Source organism: Aquila chrysaetos, chromosome Z, assembly GCF_900496995.4.
Source record: "Aquila chrysaetos chrysaetos chromosome Z, bAquChr1.4, whole genome shotgun sequence".
NCBI lineage: Eukaryota > Metazoa > Chordata > Aves > Accipitriformes > Accipitridae > Aquila > Aquila chrysaetos.
In genome coordinates this window covers 56140110-56166122 of record NC_044030.1, presented here as the reverse complement: position 1 = coordinate 56166122, position 26013 = coordinate 56140110, and the positions used below count along the sequence as shown (strand labels likewise).

Here is a 26013-nt window from a genome sequence, read left to right as displayed (position 1 = left end):
CAAAAAAAACCAGATCCAGAAAGTGCGACTGGTGAAAAAAATGGCTAGAAGATGAAAGAGTGACCTTGTTACAGTTAGCAGATACGTGGAAATGCATACTGGACTGTAAAAAAGAGAATAATGAAGTATTCAACAGATCTCTGTGCTTTATGACAAAACATAGTAGTCCTGAACAGCAACCAGTGTGACTTAAACTGGTGTCTGGCAAACCATTTCTAGCCTTACCACAACACTGGAGATTTTGGGCAATATAACCAAACATTTATTAAGAATGGATGACGTATACGTTATCCCACCCTGTATCAGGAGGATCAATGAGATGGCCTTCCTTCCAACTCCCATCAAATCATGTGAAATGTAAACCACAAAGAAAAGCAGCGGAGATTAAGTAATTTCATTCTACTATATTCCAAAAGCTGAGATGCATCTGCATTAAGTGGGAACATGTATATGTATGTATTCTGCCATGATGTAACAGATATACGCACTTTTAAACTATTGCCAACACAAAGCAGTACAGCAACTTGATTTATTATATGCAGATTCTTCTGCATTGTTGCTAAACAGTACACTGGTCCAAAGTTACTAAAATACTTAAAAAACTATACATTATGTAAACAAAACATAAATAAGACAGCATAGTTCTTTGTACATATAGTTTAGTACAGATTGTTAGGAATTAATGAATATGTACAATTCTATACCATAGATTGCATTTTTTACAATGCATAAATATTTTTTTTTACAGAAACAAATAAAAAATAAATTTGACAAATAAAAAGGAGATATATACTGTCATAAAGACACTGGTAAACAGTCCATACGGTAAGATGGAACATGTGCAAAAGGCTAGACTTCTCCAAACTAAAATGTTTAATGAACTCATTGGTCATTTCTGACCTTTTTACTAAAGAGCTCTCTGAAAACTTCTCTCTGACAAACCAAATACATTTTTCTTCTTCCTAAGCCCCACTGGTAAACAGGAAAGAACTGTAATCTTAAGTAATTTTAAGTAAATAAACTGTTTCAAACAATGTAAGAAATTATTCAATAGTTACAACTTCCAAAGTCAGAAGAATACCCCAAAATTTCAAAGTGGCTCATTTGCAGTAAATTCAGGATGCAGCTTTGTCAAGTTTATCAAGGCAAGATGACTGAGATGCAGGGAAGACAGTGGTAGGATTTCTGCTTGTGGACACAACAGGAGGCAGTGATGAAGACAGCGAAGAAACTTTGGATGCTGGAGTATTTAAAGCATTCAAAATGGCTCCCTCTGGACTGACCAACAGTTTTTTGATAGAAGTGTCTAAGCGAAACACTGAAGTGTTGCTCGGTATATGAGAGTTCAGAGGATGAACAGCAGAAACCACAGAAGATGTAGCTACAACATTAACAGGAGATTTTACCACTGAAGACAGAGACAGTGGCATTGCAGACAGTGGAGTACATGAGCTAGCTGGAGTACTAAATATCTGGGGTGTTGCATGTACAATGGGTAAAGCATCTGCAGACCCAAAAGAGTTCACAATTTTTGTAGAGCTTTTCAAAGGATGTTTTGGTATTTGCCAACTTAATGAATTACTCGGTGCTAGCATGATTTTTGAGGTTATTGGATTAACAATTTGTACACCTTGAGCCTCTTGACCTTGCTTAATAGTTAAAGGAGGAGTCTGTTTTGTATTACAAGAGAGAAGAAGAACATGGCTGCCAGCTCCAAGGCCTTGTGGCGGAACAACAAAACGAGTACCATTAATCATTATCTGAGTTCCAGGTGCCAAAGGCATACAGGTGTTAATGACTAGTTTCTGTTGAATGCAAGGTTCATTCAGCTCACCTCCTGCCTTGCTTGTTACAGTTGGTGAAGCTGCAGTCATCTGATCGGTAGAAGCACAAGTACAAGCATGACTTTGTTTCTCTGTACTGGGAGGCACCTGCTGGCATTGTAGGGAAGAAAAACTGGGAAAACTAATGACTTTACCTGTATTTGGTGATGGAGGGGGCAACACACTCTGAGGCTTGTGAACAACTGCATTACTTAGCATAGCAGCTGAAACTCCTGATGACTGAAACTGAAGCAGTGTGGGCAACTGACTTTTTGGTACTGGAGGAGGAGCTGGAACTGCTGCCAACTGAGGAACTGTATGTAACACTTTGTGGGGGCTGGCTACACATCCAGGCAAGCTAATGACTGGAAATTGCAAAGCAGATGCTAAGTTTTGAGGAGATACTGTTGGTTGTGTTGTTGAAATCAGCACAGATGAAGCAAGATGTCCTGTTTTCACAGTTGATATACCCACAGTATTTCCAATATTTGATGTACACAGTCGATTACCCAGAATTGGCCTTATTCTTGAGGGATCATTTCCACCAATCAAGATAGGGGGCTGTGTCCCAGAAGAAGTCCCACTTGATGTTACTGAAACAGATTCTACACATGCATTTGCTGTTGTTACTGTAAAGGCATTTTCAGCTTTTGTTGCAACACATACAGATTCATTAACTGACACTGCAGTTTGACTCACAAAACTTGGAACAGGAACCAAAGTACTAGTACTTGTCAAAGACAGCGCCAAGCCCATGCTCTTTTTGTCTTCTCCCTTAGAAATGGCAGAGTGCAATATATTAACTGGTGAAGCCTGCTGTGCATTGCCTTTAGTATTTACAATGGTTTGACCTATATTTAGTCCAATTTTCACATCTTTTACTTGAGCAATAGTTGGTGATGAATTTATTCTTATTGGTGCTCCCACTGTAGATGGGATCAGAACCAACTGTGGTTGCTCTGTGGCACTAACAAAGGTTTTGCTTAGGGAAGAAGGAAGGTTATGTTTCAATGACTCTGGAACTAGATTGGTGGTTGATGGGCCATTGGCAATTTGTGTGTTAATAAAAACCAACTTCTGAGCATTAATACCAGTGGATGCCAGAGAGGGTATAATACTGACTCCTGATGCCCCACAGGGTGATAAAATAGGTGGATTTGTGACTAATGTAAGTTTCTGAACTGGAGTACCGCTGATTAAATCTCCATATGTTGCTGAATTAGACTCAGATTGTATAACACGATTTGTTGTAGTTTTAGTATCACCTTGTTGCTGTACAGAAGAATTTGGAGTTATGGCAGTGTTATTTTGTCCAATGCTAGTCACACTAACAGGACTGTTTGGAGTTGCTGACATCAAACCGTTAGCTAATGAAATGGATGATAAAGGAGGAGAGGACACATAGCAGTTCTCCGCTACTTGTCCCAAAGTGCCCCCAACAACAGGCTGCTGTAATGTGAATTTCATATTCTTGTCCATTGCCTGGGTAAAATCAGCTGGGAAAACTGGAATGTTAACAGAAGAAGCTGTTGAGGGGGTAAATGCACAAACAGATGATTGTCCAATATGTGGGAGACCAGACATGGCCGTTTCTACAGATGGAAGAGTAGAGCATGATAAGGGTGTGGTTTTTGGCACAAAAAAGGCCTGAAGTTGAGGTGCGTAAGTGAAAACTGAACTAGAAGATAAACTACTAGGTGAAATTTGGTCTGGATTTGTTCGCACTTTAACAATTCCTGTGTTCCCACCTCGTGTCGTGACCAGAATAGATTGTGATTCTCTTACACACACCGTCTTCAGTTCTTGCCTAGTTTCAAAGGAGTCAGCTGTCTGCTGGGATGCAAGACTGTGACAGGCAGAAACAGTGTTTGTAGACCCACTTAATACTGTTGCTGATATCAAAGACTGGCTAGCTGTGGAAAGAGTAGGTGAAGTCAAAGACACAGGGAATGTGGCAGTTGAAACTGTAGTCTTGATTTGCTCAGTTTCGGTCTGGCTCACCTTAATTGTTGATGATGGTAAGTTACCTGCTGAAGTTACAGCTGGCAATGATTGTGTAGTGTTCATGGGACCAGTCACTTGTGATGGGTGGGTAATATTCTTGTTAAAAATTGTGCTAGGTGACTGAGTGGTAGCATTTGCAGGGCCTGTTACCACAAGAGGTGTTAAAGAAACACTGACATTTGATATTTCTGGTAAAGTTGTACATTGCAGCTCAGATGATTTTTGTTGCAGTGACTGAATGTCCTTGGCCACAATTTTTCCTTCCTTCTGCTGAATAAGAAAATTCTTAGGTAAAATAAGAACTTGTTGCATGACTTTTTCTCCAGTTTTAGGGTCAATCACAGGTTGCATTTGAATTTTCACAGAGCTGTTGTGAAGGTCTACTGGTACATAGTAGCCATTTGGCATTTTGTATACCATTTGTAAAGGAGTGTTTGAACTGGTCTGGCAGGGCAACACTGGTTTTACCAGTGATGATTCCAAAGGTGATAAAACTGGCTTTTCAGGAGTAGATACATTTATGCCAGGGGGAGGTGACAGTTGATTTGTTAAGGTCACTTTGTTCCCAGTATTCTTGGCAAGCAAGGCCTGGATGGGTTTGGTCCCTTTCAGAAATTTTGATACTGATGTTGCAGGATCTGTCAAGGAAAACAATTCTAGAGTTGACCCTTCAAATTGTTTCAGCTCAGTCAAACAACTCTCTGGCTGCAGGCTACTTTCTGAACTCTGGACCACAGCATCATTAGCGCTCAGTTTAGCTTTCTTCCTTGGTGAAAGCTCATTAGTGCTTTGATCCAGACAACTATTTTGCTTGGACTGTCGTTTAACACATTTGGGCAGTGTCTTCTGTATTTCTTTAGAAGTTAATTCTTTTTTCAGAATTCTGTTTTTTCCTGCAGGTAAATTCATCTCTAATAGCTTCATTTCACCTGCAAGGATATTAAAACAGAAACTGTGTTTTAGACATTTGCAACTAATACCTCTATGTAACAATTTTACAGCATCTAGCTAAAGGCAAAATGCTAGTTTGCAAGTGTAAGGATATGTGGAAGGAGAATATCTGCTTCTTTAAAGGCATCTGGTCAAGATCCTTTTTTAATGCAAAAAAGGGGGTAATAAGGAAAGGAGGAAGTCATAAACAAGAACATACAGGGACACAAACCCAACCAGCATGGGAGACAGTGAGGAAAACCAAATCTGGTCATTCACATTAATTGATGAAGGCATGTGAGAATGTGAAAATGTTTATTCCAGCAAGGTTACCTCGAGGGAAAAAGGGAGAAGCCAGGAAAAAAATATACAGAGACACAGATTGAACAAAACACGAAACAATCATTGTCATTGCACAATGACAAGAAACAACCTCAACAATCACACCAAGTGATGGGCTATTAAGAAACTGCAGGTGCCCCTTCCAGGAAGATCAACCTGGACTTTGCAACTGATATGACTGTAAACCAGGGGGTATCCTGGACACTGGGCTGGGAGGGGTGAGGGAATCAGTAGAGTTATACAAACACATGAAGGGATGTGCAGAGGAGGGGGGAGCTGCAAGGACAGAGCAGAGGGTCACAGCCTATGTGCCTGGTGCCAGCTGCTGGGAGGCCAGTATCTGTATCTTCTCCAAATCCAGTGTGCATGGGGGCAGTGTGTGTGTATTCACTGGCAAACTTCAAGCTGGACTAGCTGATGAGCAGGGGGCCTGGGGTCTGGGCTGGCATATCAGGTGGACTATTGAGTATGGGGTGCCTGTGGGACAAGGGTGTGAGTGCCACATGTTTCACACTGAGCATTGAGCTGGACCAGCCAGCAAGCAGGGGATGCATGAACTGGATAAGAGGGCCCAGAACGCAGGCAGGGGTGCTGGGTGGACAGGAGGGTCATCCACTGAAGTTTTGGCAGTGCGGGGCTGCAGGGGGGGCCTTTGTGAGGACAGGACAGGAACTGCCCTGTGCCAGACACAGCTGGCTCAAAAACAGATCCACTGCAGGACACAGCTGAGCCTGTCAGCCAAGCTGGTCATGCTGCACAGAAGAGTGTGACAGAGGGGAGTGAGGAAAAAATGTAGAAGAAACCCTGTAGACACCAAGGTCAGTGAAGGAGGGGAAAGAAGTTTTTCAGGCACTGGAATGGATTCCCTTGCAACCTGTGAAGACCATGGTGATACAGGTTGATCCCTTCCCATGGAGGACTAAGCTGGAGCAGCTATCTACACTGCAGCCTGTTGAGGACCCCATTCCACAGCAGGTGAATACACCCTGAAGGAAGCTGCAGCCCATGGAGAGCCCGCACTGGAGCAGACTACTGACAGGAACTGTGGCTTGTGGGGGACCCACACTGGAGTAGTCTTATCCTGAAGGACTCTAGCCTGTGGAGAGGACCCACACTGGAGCAGTTTGTGAAGGACTGTATCCCATGGAAGGGACCCCACATTGCAGCAGGTCAAAAGCATGAGGAAGAAGCAGCAGAGATGAAGTGTTATGAACTGACGTCAACCCCCAATCTGCATCCACCCTGTGCCACTTGCTTGACAGGGGAGGAGGTAGAAGAATTGGAAATGAAGTTAAGCCTGGGAAGAAGGTGGAGATGGGGTGGGGGGAGGAAGGTGTTTTAGTTTTTGTCTTTGTTTCTCAGCATCCTACTCTATTTTTAATTGGCAATAAATCAAATTAATTTTCCCCAAATGAGTCTGTTTTGCCTGTGATAGTAACTGGTGAGTGATCTCCTTGTTTGTATCTTGACCTATGAGCTTTCACATCTTATTTTCTTTCCTTGTCCTGTTAAGGAAGGGGAGTGACAGAGTGGCTGGTTAGGCATCTGGCAGCCAGCCAAGGTCAACCCACCATAAGCGTAAATTCCAAGCAGGCCTACTATGTTATCACAGGAATAGTTAATCACAAAAATGGCAAAAACTAGCATTAATCAGAATTTTCATCTTGGTCACATCTGCCCTCTTCTAGTCTACATCCGTCAGATGTGCATCACAAGCTATTTCAATATTATCACAGTAGTACTTACAGTAAAAAGGAGGACACAAGCTCACTTGGAAGAATTAAGCTCCTGAATCAAGTTCAAACTATCAGATTCCAGTAAATGCTTACCATTGTCTGGGTGATCTTTTTGGGGAACTTCTGCATGTTCTACAGGCTCTGAAGATTTACTGCATACTACTGCAAAAGAATCTTTGCCAGAATCAACTTCACTTTCATCATTACTCCACAATTCTCTGGTAAATTTATCATGCTCTGGATGTCTTTTAAAGTCATCATAGTCCTTCTTCAATCTAGACCTTGAAAATAACAAAACTAACTTTACTGAAGAACCACACTGTTTTTAACATTTTTATTTGTATTGCTGCCACACAAAAAGTTGGTATAGAATTAATTGCCTGTGCCCTTCAAAAAATTTCATGGTAGCTCTGTCTGCAAATCTCTAAAACCCAGAAAATGTGAAGGGACAGGGATGTCCCTTCCCTCACCAAAACTGAAATCTATGTCATTAAGTCCCCCAACAACAGACAAAAAGACTGAGTCAAATATGACCATCACTGTTTTACTACATCCATCTTCTGTTTCTTTCTTCATCTTGCGTTGTGACAGATGTGCTTGTATGGACTTGAGTATTAACTGTAACAAGTCTACTCTTCCCTCTGAAGGCAACCCCAACTACAGAATTAAGTAAATATTGTTTTTCTTAAATGCATCAAGTTTTTGGCCCAGGTATGGGACCATAATGTAACTTTCTCCTCTACAAAAACCTTATTATCTCTGGGCCATTAGAGCAGCTACCACTGTCCTTTCCATAAGCTCATGCTCCACTAAAGAATGTGCATGTGATGGACATACATAGCTGCTTTACTCATTTGAACACCATTCAGAAACACATCCACCTACCTTGATACTCCTAAACTGCTACATATTTCTATTGTCCCTTCTTCTAAGCCATTGTTTAGATGAGATCTAGGGGGTATTTTAGTGTATAAATACAGTGAACCCCAGGATTCAGCTGATGGGAACCAACACAATATCCAGGAAGATTATTTAGCAAACAAATAAATAGATTACAGCAATTAGCACCTTATGTGGAATAGAATCTAGACTCTAGTCTGGATCTAACCCTTAGGACAGTAAGAATAATATCTTAAATTTCCCCATTCTTATGCATTAAAATAACAGTTTTTGCATTGAGTGCAGCAATGGCCAGCTGGTCCCTAAAGGATGGAAAGGGAGGAGCCAAACATGATGTCACAGATAGCAGGGCATGAGCCTCACCAGACACTATGCCATCCCACCACCCCTGAATGAGGGAGCAGGGCAGGCCTAGGAGTGCTAACTGGGTTCAACTGAAAGCCCAGATCAACAGGCAAGTTCCTACTGCTGAGGCAGGTCTGAGGTCAAGCTGGGAAGTCAATTCACAGGTTCACATCAAGATCAGGTCCAGTGATAGCTGCCAGGGTCCGGACCCAGGCAAGTGATTTCTGGGCAGGTCCACAGTGATGATGCCAGTCCAAGGTCAGTCTGAGGGTCAGTCCAGATCAGCACGACCCACGGCCAGGCAGGGTAACTGCTGTAGTTGCGTTGAAAACTGGCATTCCTAGGCAGAGATTGAAGGCTGCAGAATGACCTGAAATAGGGATCCTGGGCCCATGGGCAGGTGATGTGGATGGAGGCCCAGGTGATGCTGGTCAGGGTCAGTAAGACCTAATAGTTTACTCACAGCTTCGACACTGAGAGAAGACAACCTTGAAGTCTGTATCAAGATGTAGTCTGGATGAAACTTCAACTCCGTCATTAGAATTTTGAGCTTGAAGTCGAGGTGTGGAAGAACTACAGAAGGACGCTGTGGAACCATAGGAGGACACTAGAGAACCACTACTGTACTAAAGCTTCTGGATGGGAATTTCCTTTTTTCTTTTGAGGATCTTCTGCCAGAGGGGCCGTGAACAAATGTGATCAGTGGGCACAAGTAACCTTTCCTTTCAAACCTTGCTGCTATTCAAATACCATTCAAAATTATACTGTTATAATTCTGAAAAGACCAGAGGACCTTTCAGAAGGGAAAAAAAAAAAAAAAAGGATTTTGATCATAAAGAGTGTTCCTACTAATTAAATACAACAAAAAAGGAAGGAAGGAAAACTCCACACTCTTATTGCATACTGAGGTCTTGCACAGAAGGAAGGAGCTCTGCCCAGCCCTTGACAACGTAGAAGGCCAACACTGTCATTCAATTAGTAGATGTTAGTAGCTGGCTGAGACACCCTACAGACAATGCAACTGCAGCTAGACTTGTGGTGGTGCTGCTGTTTACACCAGCATAAGCAATCTTTACTCAGTTGCTTTTTCCGTTTTACATGATGCCATTCTTCACCACTGTAATGGGCGCTACACAGCTGCCTAGCAGCTCCATAATGAACCAGATCAAGACATTGATCTAGCCTCCTCTCACCCATCTCTCTTTTCTCCCCATGATTTGTAAAGATTGTTTTTCAGCTGGAGCTGTTCCCTGGTATACTATGTGTCTGTCCAAACAGTTATGTCACGGAAATACCTAGGCTAGCATTGCTGAATAAACTAGGGTTACAGCCTAAAACATACATCCTAAGAAATATAAATTAATGTCAGAAATTATCCTCCGCTCTAAGTGCATGCTTCTCTAGCTACCGGCACACATACATGCAAGACCCCTGCCACCCAGTTCCAGACTAAAATTTACTCGTATTAGGCACACCTCATATTTAGTACTTCTACATACTCTATACGACAGTTTTACTTCTGTATTCTAGAACCACATTTAACAAACAAGAACAAATACTGGGCACCAAACCATTTCACAGCAGAATTTACACAAAGGATAAAACTGAAATCCTTTCTAATAGTATTACTATCTGCCACATTTCCAGAAGTCTGAATTGCTACAGTCAGAAAGAAATGAACAGCTAAGGAAAATGAACAGAAACTTGAATAGAAAGGAATACAAAAAAGGCAAAATTTGTACTTTGGTCCATTATTTAAAGCAAAATGTTCAAAAACATCTTAGATTTCCAATAAGGACTTTAATTCATGCATGATATCTGTAAAATGAGCTACTAAAGAACCAACTCTTAGTAATTCTATTTGTTCACTGTGTTTGGTGCTATGTTGTTGGGGTTTTTTTAACATAATACCTTTTACACTTTTCAGAATTAGTTCTGTACCACATAACTATGTAAGCTGCTTCCTTCATACTCAACATTTAAGCAGCTCCCTAACTTTACCTATCATTTGACACAGAGTTCAAGCGTCTAATCATTACTTGATTTTTAAATGTCTATGTGGCAAAACTAAGGTATGATTATAGCAACAGCTGTATGGCTAACTGACAACAACGGCACCAAGCTTCAAGACACAATGACAATACCAAGTCAACATCCAGTCTCTCCAGGATTTAAAATCTGCGTAGCATCTTCACTGCTACTAATAATTGCCCTTACAAGATTTAAATCAGTCACTGCTTCACTGATATTTCTCTGACACACCTCATTCCAGATGCATTTCAAATCTATAGAGTTACAAAGACCTTAAAACAACGTTTTAAGAATTGCTTTGTGCAGAATTCATTACCAACCAATTTAGGTAGCTTTAGACAGTAAGTAGTCTGACGAAGTATTCTAAGCAGCCCTGGTCTAGCTTTCTAGACACAGGTTTTCAGCACCTCTTAACCAAATAAACAGCAATACAAATCCTAGCTGGATTGTGACACAACTATTTGTAGGCAGGCTTAAGAATTCTAGAGCATTTTAGAGGAAAAAAAATATTAGGGGGTTAAACTCAACTTTATTTAGAGACAGTAAGTCTGGAACATAAAATAATTCTTCCAACTAAAGCACTGCCAGTCCCTCACTCCTCAAAGTATTTTCATTTAATTTATTTGAGAAGCCAACTTATTGATTAGTTTTAAAAAGTGAATTTTGTTGTTTTCCATCCCATGCACTACTGTTAAAAAAAGAGTAGCTAATTACCTGTTTCTTTGAAATGCTTTCATTAGCTTTGGCTCCCATGGTAACAGTTCATTAAGCAGTCGTAACAATGTACCATGCAATTCCTTTACTGCTTGCCTCCGATGGTACCATCTTCCCTGCAAACATAAATACCATTTATTTATCATTGCAGTAGACTTGAATCTTGTTACGTTGTATTAATACTACAATAATCCTGGTACACTAATACAGCATACGAGGAAAATAACTGGAGGAAAATATTAGTAAGTTTCACAGTTACACCTACCCTTAACCTACGTAAGACTTTAATACTTCTACTTTTTTTAATACTACAGACACATAATGTCCGAGCTAAAAAAGCAATACTGCAAGGATGTTCACTTTCTACAGGTCAAACTTAAAACTGAAACAGAATCCTATGAGCATATCATGTGTTTAAAATTACTTAAATGAGTAACTAACATAGGTAGTAATCCATTCAGGTCAGGGAAACCAACCATGTCTGTACACTTTTAATAGTTAGAGATAAAATTTCTACAGAAAATCTTACCATAATCTCATTTAACATAAGTGATATAATTTATATTATTATTATTTTCAAAAACAATTTACTACAATTTTTAGGGATATAAAAGACAGATTTTTTTGCATTACATTTTTATATTTTATTCAAAGTTCTAGATAAAATGTTTTTTTAAAAGAAATTTTTGCAAATTGGTTATTTATGAAGTAACAGAATATGCAGCAGAGACCAGTTTTCCAACATAAAAGCTTTAAGCTTTTAACTCAAATGTATAATTAAAAATGGTTTCCTTTTGCAAACTACTACATGTAATCTTATGATCTTCCATGAAGAATTCATGTTTTAATAAAGCTGGAAAGGCTGAATGAGGATAAAATACATTGGGAAATGACAATTAGCATGTATACACATATATACCGCACAACCATGGTGGCCATAATGCTGCAGAACACATCTCTTAACACTCTTAGATACCCCTTACAAGTATTTCTTCCCAAAACTTTATTCTCTAGTTTATTACATAAAAGATTGAACACTGCATACACATGTGACAGCTATGGAAAGAGATGTGGTATACTCTAGTACTTCTGCCACTCTACTAATTCTGTGCATTTTACATAAATGAGGATTTTATCTTTTGACTTGTCAGAGAGCATGCAAGACAGTAGAAAGACTAGGGTTCTGCAAGAAAAAGAAGCAAGACTTGGGAACTTATTTATTTCATATACATATTTAGCTTTCAAGAGAGCTCATATCCTTCACAGCTTCCTGTGGTCCAGCACACCAAGAAATGTAGGGCAGGACAAGCTGCATAAAGCTTGACATGGCTGCCTTTCAACAGTCTACAATAATGATTTTTCTACGGACTTTGGAGTAATTCCTTTCTACATATTTCAGCAGATCTCTCCAATGTACAGCAAGATCAGTCAGGCTGAATGCTTCTTTGAAGACCAGGTATCTATTTTTTATGGATAAGCATTTACATGTTACATAACAAACTGAATAGCTACTCCATCATTCTTCAATTAAAATTACAAAAGCAAGGATTTTAAGTACGAAATTATGTCACATTACCCCATAATGGTCACTGTTGACCACACAGACAAGCCAGCAAACTGTATTCTAATTTCTAATGTCACTTGCAGCCAGTCATATTTGCACATGTAATGCACTGCAGCGTAAAACGTGCCACTGAGCACTGCAACAGAAAACAGGCCTTGTGCATACTGTAGCCTACCAAGGCATTTGGTATCACCTCCTAATGTTAGCAGTCAACAGAATTAATTGCTAACATATGAAAGGATATTATGTGCACAGATTTATCTTTCTTGTAACATATACAAAACATTTCACAGTTTTAAAAGGATGAATTTATATACTACACAGTATTAGTGGATTGTACCAAAACAAAAATCAAAATGGCAAAAATATACACTGCCACTACTATCAGGATATAGAAATGCTGTACATCCATTCGATATAGCAAACAATGGGATGTATGAAAATGTAGTATTAAAAAGATATGAAAAATTACTACAGAGTAAAAACAACAAGAAATTATTCATTTCTGAGACATTTGTCTTTAAATAAAGCTACGATCTTGGCTTCAGTAGAAAAAAACCCAGTATTTATGAGCTAGATAAATATCAGCTGACCACTGAGTAAACTTTGAAGTGGTAACTGTAACATGCATTGAATACCCAGACATAGGTAGAAGGCTTAGTCAAGAGCAGACTTCAAGACTTTACTGTCTTCATTAACACTTCAAAGAACAACAAAAACGAGTCACTCTTCTCCTTGCTTACAAAAATGAACAAAAAAATAAACCAATCCCCTGCCCTCTGAATTCTAGAGCTCATTTTTAACAAAAATAGTGTCCTCTGGATATAAACTCGGAAAACTCCATATTTGCTTCCAAAAAATTTTAATGCAAATATTATAGCAATGTAATTTTAAAAAAAGTAAATTAAATATTTCCCTGTATCCCAATTACTCATTTTTCTTACTGAGATTTAGGAGTTGACAATATACCTGTTAGTGGAAACATACAAAAATTTAAGCCATGAGAATAATTTTCTTTCCTCAGAAACAGTCAGGACACAGAATATGGGCCAAAAAAGACTGGGGGGTGGGGAGATCCTTATCTTTTAAATTATTGTTGTTCAGTTGATTTTCTGTGCAAATACATAAGATTTCTGCAAAGCCCAGATGTTACACAAATGATCTGCTATTATTCCTTAAATATTAAAATAGTAAAAAGGAAGGGATTAAAAAATGTCTATAACCTTAAGACACTCACTACAAAATCTAGCATTAACTTTCCTATGCAATTTCATTCTCTAACACAGTCTGGAGTTTTTTCCGGGCAGGGGGAAGGCAAATCAATAATTGGTAAAGCTCTTAACTGCCTACCTCAGCATTACATAGCTGCCTACTAATTTCTACAGATAATAAACTTGCCTTTACAAATGTCTGCACTGGAAACTCTTCTCAGTGATACCAAATGATGTAAGGCAGGAGAAATCTACAAACTGAAGCTTAGGAGGTTCAGGCTGGACCTTAGAAGGTATATTTTCATCAGAAACATATGGCATTAGAACAGGTTGTGCAGAGAAGCTGTTCAATCCCCATTTTCTTTCTTTTTTTCAGAACTTGGCTAGTCAGGTCATGGATGACTTAATGCAGCACTGACAACAGTCCTGCTTCAAGGTGGGGAGACCTTCAAATATCCCTTTCAATCACTGACTGCATGGTTCCTTATGGTGAAAGATAAAAGCCTCTGAGTATGACATGATGTGTTATGGGATTAGCAAATAAATGGAATGCAACATCTAATGGCACAGAAGGAACTGACCACAGCAGAGTAGCCATGACTGTTTCACTCAACATAATCAAAATATAGCTGTTCAGGAAATTCCACGAGGAGTGGTTTAGCCGAACAGCAGTGTTAGTACAAAGGAATAGCTACTACAGCCCCATAGTTCAGTCCTCTTGTCAACAAGGGGTCTGTAGAAGTTGAGATCTGGATGCATTGCCTTCTGGTGTTTATGAAATCCAGCAGGATCTTATTAGTAGACATGAACTAAAATTATCCAACTACATCAACCCAAGACAGTACTTTAGTGGTAAAAACAGTCTTTATCACTGAAGAGCTTGCTCTTAATAGATGTGCAAAGAAACTGTTCCCCTTCAATTTACTTGAGCTAATTCTAAGTCTGATAAGAGCCTGCATTCCTAACTGATTATTTAAATAGAAATATCCAGTAGCTAACTTGGGTGTGTACTGAGTTATGTTCTTATGTGGTCTGTAATTTACATTCCCAGGACCACTGCTTCTGTACCTTTGCTCTGACTTCTAGAATCGCAGAATCATTTGGGTTGGAAAAGACCCTTACAATCGTCAAATCCAGTCGTTAACCTAACACTGCTAAATCCACCACTAAACCATGTCCCTAAGCATCATGTCTACATGTCTTTTAAATACCTCCAGGGATGGTGACTCAACCACTTCCCCAGGCAGCCTGTGCCAATGTCTGACAACCTCTTTGGTGAAGAAATTTTTCCTAATATCCAATCTAAACCTCCCCTGGTACAACTTGAGGCCGCTTCCTCTTGTCCTATTGCTTGTTACTTGGGAGAAGGGACCAACACTCACCGCGCTACAACCTTCTTTCAGGCAGTTGTAGAGAGCTATAATAAGGTCTCCCCTCAGCCTCCTCTTTTCTAGACTAAACAACCCCAGATCCCTCAGCCGCTCCTCATAAGACTTGTGCTCCAGGCCCCTCACCAACTTGGTTGCCCTTCTCTGGACACGCTCCAGCACCTCAATGTCTTTCCTGTAGTGAGGGGCCCAAAACTGAACACAGCCCTCAATGTGCGGCCTCACCAGTGCCCAGTACAGGGGGACGATCACCTCCCTGCTCCTGCTGGCCACACTATTTCTGATACAGGCCAGGATGCTGTTGACCTTCTTGGCCACCTGGGCACACTGCTGGCTCCTATTCAGCCGGCTGTGGACCAGCACCCCCAGGTCCTTTTCCACTGGGCAGCTTTCCAGCCACTCTTCCCCAAGCCCGTAGCGCTGCATGGGGTTGCTGTGACCCAAGTGCAGGACCCGGCACTTGGCCTTGTTGAACCTCATACAATTGGCCTCGGCCCATCGATCCAGCCTGTCCAGATCCCTCTGTAGAGCCTCCCTACCCTCAAGCAGATCAACCCTCCCTCCCAACTTGGTGTCGTCTGTGAACTTGCTGAGGGTGCACTCGATCCCTTCATCGAGATTGTTGATAAAGATATTAAATGAACTTAATTACCATCTTGTTCCAGGTAGTGACAAACAAAACACTATTTTTTTCTAGAAACACAGGATAAGGTATTAACAACAGAACAAAAGAGAAAAAAGGCCTAGATAGAGGACAAGTATAAATGTGACTTTCAGCTGCGTTAAGCAACAAGTAAATTTAAAAAAATGCAAACACAATAAAAATACATTTCAGAAATGTGCTGAATGTTTACATATAAACACAGAGAGACATTCAACACATTGTTAGCTGAAAACTTACCTTTTAAAATAAGGTTTCTGACATCCAGAGCAGCCAGGAAATGCTGACTCCACTCTCCGTGATGCCCCAACATACACTATTCTGGCATACTCATCATGGAACCCCAAAGCAGACTGGAGCCAGGATATGGATATATGGGGTAAGGACTGAACTTTATATGGGGGGTTGTTTTGTTTTTAAATAAACACACACACACAACACCACAATATTATGCAGTTTTATAAGATTTTCTTCAATCTTTACTTTATATCCCAGGGACATAAAATAAAGATTAGAAATCTTATAAAACCATGCAATATTGTTGAAAAGGGGTGGTGGTGGAGGGAGAAAACTTACCTTACCCTTAATAGGCCCGCTCCATTCTGCAGCGGGGTTCTGTGGTATGTGTGACATCACCAGTCTAGCATTTTCTAGTGATGTCACACAGAGAGGGAGTTGGTGATCTGCAGCTGCTTTGGACATCAGATACCTAAAGAAAAGAGATTGATAACTTTTTCAATTCAGATATGGATGGCTACTGAATGTTCTTATTAAGCAATTTATGGGCCAAATACTAGAATTTCAGACACTTACTTCAGTGGCTGTTTTGACTGGGTAAGACTGCATGATGAGATTATGTATTCATACTATACAAACTCATCTATAATTGAAAGTGTTTTCATTCTGAAAATGCTTAGAGTTATCTGCTACAGTAAAAGTTCCTGAAAGTCAGTATCTTGTATTTTACTTTCAGCAATGTCATTCTGAATATTATAAATATTTATCAACAGCTAGCCTCTGATGTTATTTGAAGACTGGGACTGAATATAGTCAGGAAAAATTACTTGTAGGAAATTATAAAACAAATTCAGTCATGATATCTCTTAATTTTACTTTTGAGCATTTACCAGCAACTAATGAAAAGATATCATATATCAGCCCTCAAACTTTTTTTTTAAAAAAGACTTCAGCTTGCACTTCTATGACCTAGATATCTGATCACACCAAGCTATATCCTAAAATGGTATCCCATACTCTCTTATTAAACATTGCAAACAAAGTAAAAAAAAAAAAAAAAAAAGCAATAAATTTCTTGCTACTGAAAGTGTCTTTATCTCATGATTTAGTTCATTACTATGAAATGACTTTTCATTCAGACATTTAGCCACACGTTCTAATTTTCTTTAGGCAAAATTACTACACAATTATCATGGCGCTAATTAATCTGCCACATTTATTTTAAACATATAAACCACAAAAGCACAGGAGAAACTTTATTATCAGCATGCTCTTACTATCTTTTTGATCCTAACTCAGAACAGTGAAATTATCTGGCACTGAACTGTCACATTTTACCCTTCATTAAAAGAACTTCAAGATATTAACTAACTTATACTTCTGTAACTCATGAAGAAACTGGATGTATGTAGTATCTTAAACTATTTACAAAAAAGCTGGGTCTGTTAAGCTATTATGGATCTTACTTGACACCCTTTCATACAGCTGAATCTTGCATCTTCTCAACTCCGGATATACAAGTATTTCTCTATTCTTCAGCTGAACATCTTAATATCAGCTGTTTTGTTATAACTGTGTGCTGACAGGAATGCCTTGAACAATTTGTTCAAAATAATATACTAACTGACCAAAATCCAAAGCACTGTGAAATGTTCTGAATATACAGTAGTATCTCTGTGACAAAAACGTTCCAGATTAAATGTATCAGTACACATTCATATCTTTGATGCAGAATTCACCCTTTCACATTTGGAACTGTAGAAAGGTACATGACAAAAGTGGCTTAAGGAAAGCTTCTTAGCAAACATTTATTGGTGGACTTGCCACACAAGGAAAAGCATGAAAGATGACAGGAAGCTACAAGAAAATAGGTGTGAAAAAACTAGACAATATGGATGGAAAAAGAGATACTGGAGGAGCTAAGAAATACTGAAGACTGGGACAAAAATATTGAAAGTTAGTGAGATAATCAGAAGACAGAAATACCAGAGAAGAAAAAGCAATTAATGTGCAGAAGATTTCTAAATTTGAAGCCTAAAATTGGCTTTATTCATTCATACTTTGCAACTAAATAGCTCGTTGACAACTAAATAGCTGGTTGGATTTCCAAAAGCTGCACATACTCAATCTCTCCTCAGAAGTACAACAAACTGTATGGATGTAAATGTGTAAATTTCAGACTCAAAATTCAGCATTTTGGGCTCATACCAGTGTTTTTAAAAGATGCAGGCAAGCCAGAGAGAAGCAATAACAAACTATTTGGAAGTGACTAAAGTACAAATCAAGTTTTTGGGACACAGAATGGAAAAAGAGACTATGTTAGATACATTACAGACGAAGATGCATAGAAACACAGAAACTAAGCTGAAATTAAAAGAAAATGTTTCAGCTGCAAGACTTCAAGCAGGTCTATTAAAATTTTGTTATCCTAAATATTTATTGGAATAAGGATCTCATCAGCAGTTTAAACCTGCAAATGTGTGTGCAAACACAGACCTCTCAGACTATGTTATTTGTTTGCATGTACATTTACATATATGTAGTAATACAGATGAAAACAAGTATAACTGAAAACTCCTTACATGCAAAAGTCTCGAGCATGGTACATATTTCCCTGGAGAGGTGGGGAAGAGGCCAGGAGGAGGGAGGAATGGGGGGAAGAAAGTCCACCTCCTGCTACAAAGTGAAGAAGATTTAACCCAGTAATAATTAAGTTTCCACAGGGCCCAAATGAGAAGACACAGTAAGTTTTTCCACTTCATTTTTTGTAAAGTTGAGGTCCGATTCACTAAAATATTAGTAAGAGCCCTAGTCTATTTTTGATGGTTACATGAATTTCTGCTGAGCATTCTTAGGAAGTCCCCGTACAGTCTTATCTAAATACAGTTTCCCCACCAGACATTTTCAAGCATATAGCAATATTTCCCATTTCTTTATTGTACACAGAGGAAATACCTTGTAAACTTCTATTTAGTAAATGAGCCATTTTGCATTATTTTTGCCATATATTAACATTTTTCTAAGTAAAGTGTAGCAAATCAATTAAAAAAACCCAGAAAACAGCCTCTTCTCTTAGTTTAGATACTTCTACTTCCTATGAACAAATTTAACAGCAGCCTGTTTGCAATTTCAAAAAAAAGCAGACACAGAAAATATGCTCCATACTGGCCCAATGTATTCCTTTGGATAGCCTCGGTATCCTATAAATGAATTTATATCTGAGGTTCTAAATATTTCTGACATGAACCAGTGGGTTTTTAACTCCGAATTTTCAGGTGCACTCCAAAATACATATTTCTGCAGGTGATATGGACTTACAGCTGGAGAAAACCTGAGTTTGCTTTCAGCCCTTCCGATTCGCCTGTTTAAAAGATATATACACTCCCAAAGATAGACAAAGACATTCACCTGTCTTTGGAAGTAAAACTGTCTAGTTAGTACCTTCAGGAATAACATTAGAAGATGGCAGAACCCCTAATCTTTATAAAGGAGGTTTTTTCTACTAAGTCAAGAACATCAGCGTGTTACAGACCTCTGCAAAACAATAAAATTTTCAATGCATTTTCTCCAAATCCTAATTAGTCGTGAATTTGGCTGGTGTCCTTTGACTAAGTAATTCTCCTTCCCCTCACCTCTGTCTGACTTTTCTCTCCCTGTGGGAACAGTCTGGTCTCCTTCTCAGCAAGGTACTGCCCGTTAACTTTGTCAACTTAATTGTGGGAATCCTGGGTTTCAGCCTCCATTCTCACTCCCCAGACAGCTATGCGCTTACCAATCAGACTTGCAGGGAATTATTAAAATCCAGTGGTGCTAACAAAATAAAGTCTTGCATTTCAGTAAACAAGGAATCTTTCAACATTTATGTTCTCTCCAGGCCAATCTATGCTTCAACATAATCAGGACAGGGTCTAGAATTAACTTTCCTTGTCAAAACCCAGTTCATTTTACAATAAACATGCTTACTACAAAGTCAGCTTGCAAAATGACATCTGCAAAAAAGCCTGAAGTTCACTGTTTGATACAAGTATCTGCAATCCTGTCAGTTTCATACTACACAACCACAAGAAGGGATTTAAAAAAAAAAAAAAAAAAAATCAATTTCTGCTATGATATGCAACAGTTAAATACATACAACTGATCTACAGAATAGCTTAATTAACAGTTTCACACAAAAAACCAATGACTTCAGATCACAAGAATAGCTGATTATCTGGAAGGCAGTAAAGAGATTTCCATTCACTCTGCAACTCCCACTGATTTTACCCAACACAGAAGACAACAGGGAAAAATCGGATCCAAAATGTCAGAAACTGATAGTTATTACCTTGCATACTGATCGGGACATCTCTTCTCATAAAAGAAATTTCATATATTAGACCAAAGCCATTATGTTATCCTAAATATATTGGCAAAATGCTTCACTATCATGTATGTTTGTCAAAATTATTTTTTCATCAATACCGGTGCAAGTAGACTTTTAAAGTGGAATTAGGCTACTTTGCATGTCTTGATCAATTTGCTAGTTATAGCAAATTTCTAGGAGTTCACATTCAGCTGAACTGCGTGCTTATATATAGTCTAAATTTTCAGCCAACATGAGGTAAAAATGCAATAAAATCTCATTAGAATTTTTAGCCAATATGTTCTACTTCAGATTTATAATTTGCTTGTAACTTCCCCCATCTTACCTATGTCAGTATTAGCAACAAAACAGACATAATTTTTACCAGAATCTAATTCTTGTTACTGTAAATTCTGTGGGTTTTTCTATTAATTCCATTTTTACTCTACTTTTTACTCACACTGCTTTAAAGTGAAAGGATGTCACTTCACATGTCCTAAGGAACATACCAAAGCTAGAAGACATTCTAGCTTAGACATTCCTTAGGGAGCCACTCTCCATCCTTTCATTAGGCAGTGCACAGAGCATTAGACTCAAGTCCTTCAACTCCCCTTCCTGCACCTCCTGCTTTCTGATTTCCAATCAGGCACTCTCATAAATAGTAGATCTGATAACTTACTCTCTCCTCTCCCTCCTGAAATGTAGTAGGTGGTAAGGAGAGGAACTGTTCAGTAGCTGAAGGGATAGACTTTTTAGAGCACCCCTGACTGGAATATCACATGCAACTTCACAAAATAGCACTTTTCATGTCAAAAGCAGTCCCACTTTCTTTTGGCTCCACATGCTCATTCCTGTCTTTACAATGACCCCTCAAACTGTGGCAGAACACAAGCATAGGTATCTGTGCAACTGCATGATAAATTGCACTAGAAAACTGATCTGGGTAACAAAACACCTAAGCAGCAGTAAAAAAGTAGTTAGGTTTATCACAGACCAACTCTTTCACCACGCAGCTGAACAAAGAATTTTGCTCCCCCCTCTCATGGGTTGGCACAGAACATGTAAGCTGCAAGAGACACAGAGAGTAGGAACTATTTATTTGGCAGCAGTTGTGGCTTATGTCAGTTGAACGCGTATGTGAAATTGCAGCCTCGCTTCAGAACTGTGGCTAGAGTTCAACTGCAAAGCAGTCTGGGAAGTGATAATACTAAGACTGGGTTGAACTTCTGTTTAAAATTAAAGAACTGAGGTCAAATTTCATTTTCCTCTCTGAACAATTATGGCAAACTGGCGCTAAGGCAAATCTCATCATTGTTACAACAAACTCACTAGTAATAAAGCAAAAGTGCAAGACTTTAAATGGAAAAATATCACTCATAGCTAATTCAAAAGACAATACAGGTGTACAAAAGAGTACAGAACCAAACTTTAATCAACCAAACAGTGAAAATCCTTTCCAACAGGTTTATTATTTCACTGTTGTAGAAGAAACTGGTAGTAATGCCTACACTTAAAATTACCCATGCCTTTCCATTACATAACCCTGTTCTAATTTGCTTTTAACCTGCCAAAACAAAACTTGTTTGGGCTAAAAAATCTCTCATGTCATTTGTTGGCTCAAGCTGATGTTCTGAAAAGTGTCAGATACAACCAGTCCAACTACCTACAGAAAATGCAGGAAACCTGTAAGTTTACTCATGTTAAAGAAGTCTTACAGCTCAGCTCTTTTCATTACAGCCTCCAGTACTTCCAAGTTCTGGAGAAGGAATTCCTTTTACATACTCCAGAATGGTCTCCTAGGAAACAAAGGGCAGTTAGGACTAAGAAAAAGGTTATACTTTAAAGTCTTAATATAAATTAGACAAGCTGTATTTCTAACATGTTTTAGTATTTAACACTAGCTTTAAAGCTTGCCTTGAAAGTTTCTCTCAGTAGCACATGCTAACAACTGCTAAAACTGGAATTACCTAGCAGGTTAGTCATGAAGAAGAAAGATTCCTATGGCTTCACCTAGGTCACTACTGCAAACAAAAATCAATAAAGTTAACATGAAGTAGTAAGAACACCACCATCTTTGGGTCAAGACAAGAAAGAAGTCCATGAACAGCATCAAAATGAATACCATCATATTAAAAGAAGCTTTCACATTAGGTCAAATTTCCATCATCAAATTAGAACAGTGTTTTACTTAATAGACTAGGCACTTCAGAAAAGCTGAAACAAACTCTATTCTGGATGCTTCTGAAACTGCCACTGTCATTTGTGCCATAGCTGAAGAATGAAAATCTCCATTTCCTCCAGTTTTTAAGATATCTAACCTAATTACACATGGTGTTAGACATCAAAAATGAATAATGACTTCCCTTGCAAAACAAAACCTCATTTTAGAGAGTCAAGTTTATTGACTATTCATCTAGTTTAACATCTGTTTACTTGTATTTTTTAAAAGTGAATATGAAATTTGCCTGTTAATTATTTTTTAAAAATCAATACTTCACTGTTTCCTTGTTATCACTTCTTCAGCAACTAATCCTAGCCTTTTTTCTTTACATAAAATTTCTAATAATACAAGCATTTAGAGACCCAGAATCATGATCTGATAGATCTATACAAGCACACAGAAAGACTGGCCTTACCTCACAACTTCTCAATGCTGAATGAGTTGTATCTTAACTCCCCTGTACTTAAGTGTTTGGTTTTTTTAAGACGGTGTGATTAGAACTAAACATAGTATTCCTGCTGAAGTCATGCAACTTATTTACATAATGACATTATCAGATTTCAGTTCAAAGAGCAATTATGACATATTTAGCATTTGTCTACCCTTGAAGAAGTCTTGTTGGTATGGTTTTACTAGTAGACGAAAAGTCTCACCTATACTAAGATTATTGATATGCTGATGTGTATTCTCATTTTTGGCTTTTTCTTCTATTGCTGACATAGCCTTTCTGATAACCTCTTGACAATCTTATCATAAAACCAATCTGCAATTTAGCAACTACAAAATAATTTCAAGTTAAATCTGTTTTTATTCCTTTTGGTATTTTAACAACTATTATGCTAAGTGTCTGCACTGAGATTTGTCTTTCAGAGTCCTAATTTATATTGCCTCTTGCCTACCATCTCTCTTTCCCCTATTTAAATAATTTAAGCATAAATTGTTTCTGCATGAGACTAAAGACATTCACAGAAATTAGCAGCCTAACTTCTGAGGTATAGAAAAAGTGACATTTTTAACTATTACTGTTCATAGAAATGCCACAGAAATGCCTACCAAAGGTTTTATTAAACTGCAATGAAAAAGAGTAAGTAATAAGAAGAGTCGGCTGCAGAGGTCCATTTAAATGAGTACTAATCATGTATTTAAAACCATCCACCATCTTGATGAGAATCACTGCCTCCTACAAAACCGCTAACGTGTTGGATTCTCTTGTCTAATCGTTACTCTTTTGAGCTTTTCAACTGCATAGACCAAGTGATCCAGTGTACATCGGTAGAATTTGTATTTCAATCTGGTATCAAGAGCCAGATAACATAATTTCCTGTACAACCTACTTGAATAAAAATTAAGCAAAGCCAGTTTTAAGAACTTACTTGCAAACAAAAGGAGTTAGGAATCCTAATAAGCAACGTAAGAGTCAGCTCACAGGAAGATCTGATCAGCACTGCATAGGCAGATATGAGAACTCTATCCTGTAATTGCTTGTTGGGTAAGAGTTTGTCCTCAGGGAAGAATGGTCACATGTTTAGTAGAAATGAACTACTCCTTCTAAGGTATTACTACTATCCACATTTTATTTTGGCAGTGAAAAGTGTTAACACAGTTATTGAACTTACTTATCATAAAAACATTGTGAACAGAGCACTATATACAGAGAAGATTAAGATTACAGTCTCCAGGCATCAACCTTATGAGGCTTCATGCAGTTACTGAACAGGCATAAAATCTTCAGTTGACATGCCTCAGCAAATAACTGGCACTGTTTTATACCCATACAAGAGAAAGCTTTTAATGTCACATACCGATTTCTTTTTAATGTCCTCCAGATCTTTGAGTTCATTCTCAATCTTTCTGATTAATTCCCTGAGTTCATCAAGATTAGTGCAAATAAGCTAAAAAACAAATGAACACAAACACTTGGTAATGTGGGACTTGGAAAATGTACAGTGAAGTTAAATAAAATCTAAAGCACATGTTATTACTTAGTGCCATCATTTGATTTTTATTTTCTTATAGCATTTTTAAATGTAAAAAAATAGGACTTTTTGAAAGGAAGAAAACCTAATAAGAAAATACTTCACTCTCTGGACATAAACCATATCTCTGCCTGTAAGCTTCCATTTCAAAATGTAGGTATTTTCTTAAAACTTCTGTAAATGACAACTACCAAATTTGTCTCAAGTATAGTAATGAGTTGGAACAGGTTTGAGTACCAAACAACTCCCCGGTGAATTAAAGAGTAGTAGCTTTGGACTACGCTGCGGTTACAACTTAATTACACTTGTTACAACTTTTTCCTGAACATAACTTTATGGGCTTACACAGAGTATTACTGAAAGATAACCTAGCCATGTCTATCAAATCTACCTACCTATCTATGTTTTGAAAAAGCATTATATTCTTCTTATTCCTGCCCTTAGAAAAAATCCTTTTTACATTTTTCCTTTCAGAATATGGAAGTTAGTTTCTTGAAAAAATTGTCAAACAAAAGTAATCTACAGGTTTGGGCTTACCATCATTTAGGGCAATTAAAAAGTTAATAAACTGGAAATTATTAAGTTGTTAGGTTCTTTCAGGTTATCATATGTTAAGATTTGCTTCTTTCTGAACACCCTTAGGTGGAAATGTTTTCATTACTACTGAAAACATGTTGAAATAATTTAAGAAAATCAAATCCAAAAAAAAAAAAAAAAAAAAAAAAAGGCTTTTATCTTACAAATGCTAATTTTTAATTTTTTTTCCCAAATCAGTAATTCATAACAATATATTTTTACTTCAATTACACATACAGTTTTAGATTTGCAGCAAATTCGTATTAAAAAATCCTTTGTTTCAGTATTAAAACACAGAAGTGACACTTTTAACAAAATATATAAATTTCAGAAACCTCTTATGCATACATGCTATTATTTTCATAATACTTGTGTACATTTGAGAGCATTGGGGAACTGGAGTAACTCAAACTAAAGTTTACAGTGTTCACATTTATCAAGTTTAAAATAGCAAATGAATCAGGAAATTGGCACTGTCTTGCTGTAGGCAATGTATGTAAAATTAACTTGCAAAAGGTTTCTCTCTTAACCTAGAAAATAGTATTACTATGTGTAACTCTACTAGGTTCAACATGCATGTCTGTCCTGCACTTAAAGAACTTCCAAATACCTAAGATGTAAACTGGAAGACAAATACTGGCTTTTGTTTTCCCATCTGGCCTGCAAAAAAATCTATGATACCGTATTATCATACAAAAAGGTGCAAGTTTGTCACATCAAGCCCTTGACAGAAGTCAATAAAGGCATGGATAAAGATTTTCCCTATGCAATTACAATCCACTCCTTTGACTATACACCTGACAATTCAGTTTTTAAATTTTATCACTGTTTTTTATTTTCTCTGATGAGACACGTTTAATTCAGTGTACCATGACTCAAAGATAAAGCTGAACTATGAACCAAAGAAAGACACTGTCTTCATTTGCTAGAAGTGGGTGAGTTTCTCTTTAGGAACTCACTTCTAGAAAGGCAAGAGTTTTCAAGGAGAAGGATGATTTCACTATTGTCAGTT

General features: G+C 38.1%; 1 protein-coding gene across 2 annotated transcripts in view; it reads right to left on the bottom strand.

The window, feature by feature from the left end:
• Positions 1-389: 389 nt before the first annotated feature.
• The window catches only part of KIAA2026 (KIAA2026 ortholog), a 54643-nt gene continuing 29019 nt past the window's right edge, over positions 390-26013 (bottom strand). For both annotated transcript variants that reach the window (XM_030004243.2, XM_030004244.2), the window contains 4 exons: positions 24252-24341; positions 10826-10941; positions 6929-7116; positions 390-4756 (listed from right to left, as the gene is read on the bottom strand). In XM_030004243.2, the coding sequence (XP_029860103.1) occupies positions 1116-4756; positions 6929-7116; positions 10826-10941; positions 24252-24341 (4035 nt within the window). In that variant the 3' untranslated portion in view covers positions 390-1115. The remainder of the gene's footprint in view (positions 4757-6928; positions 7117-10825; positions 10942-24251; positions 24342-26013) is intronic.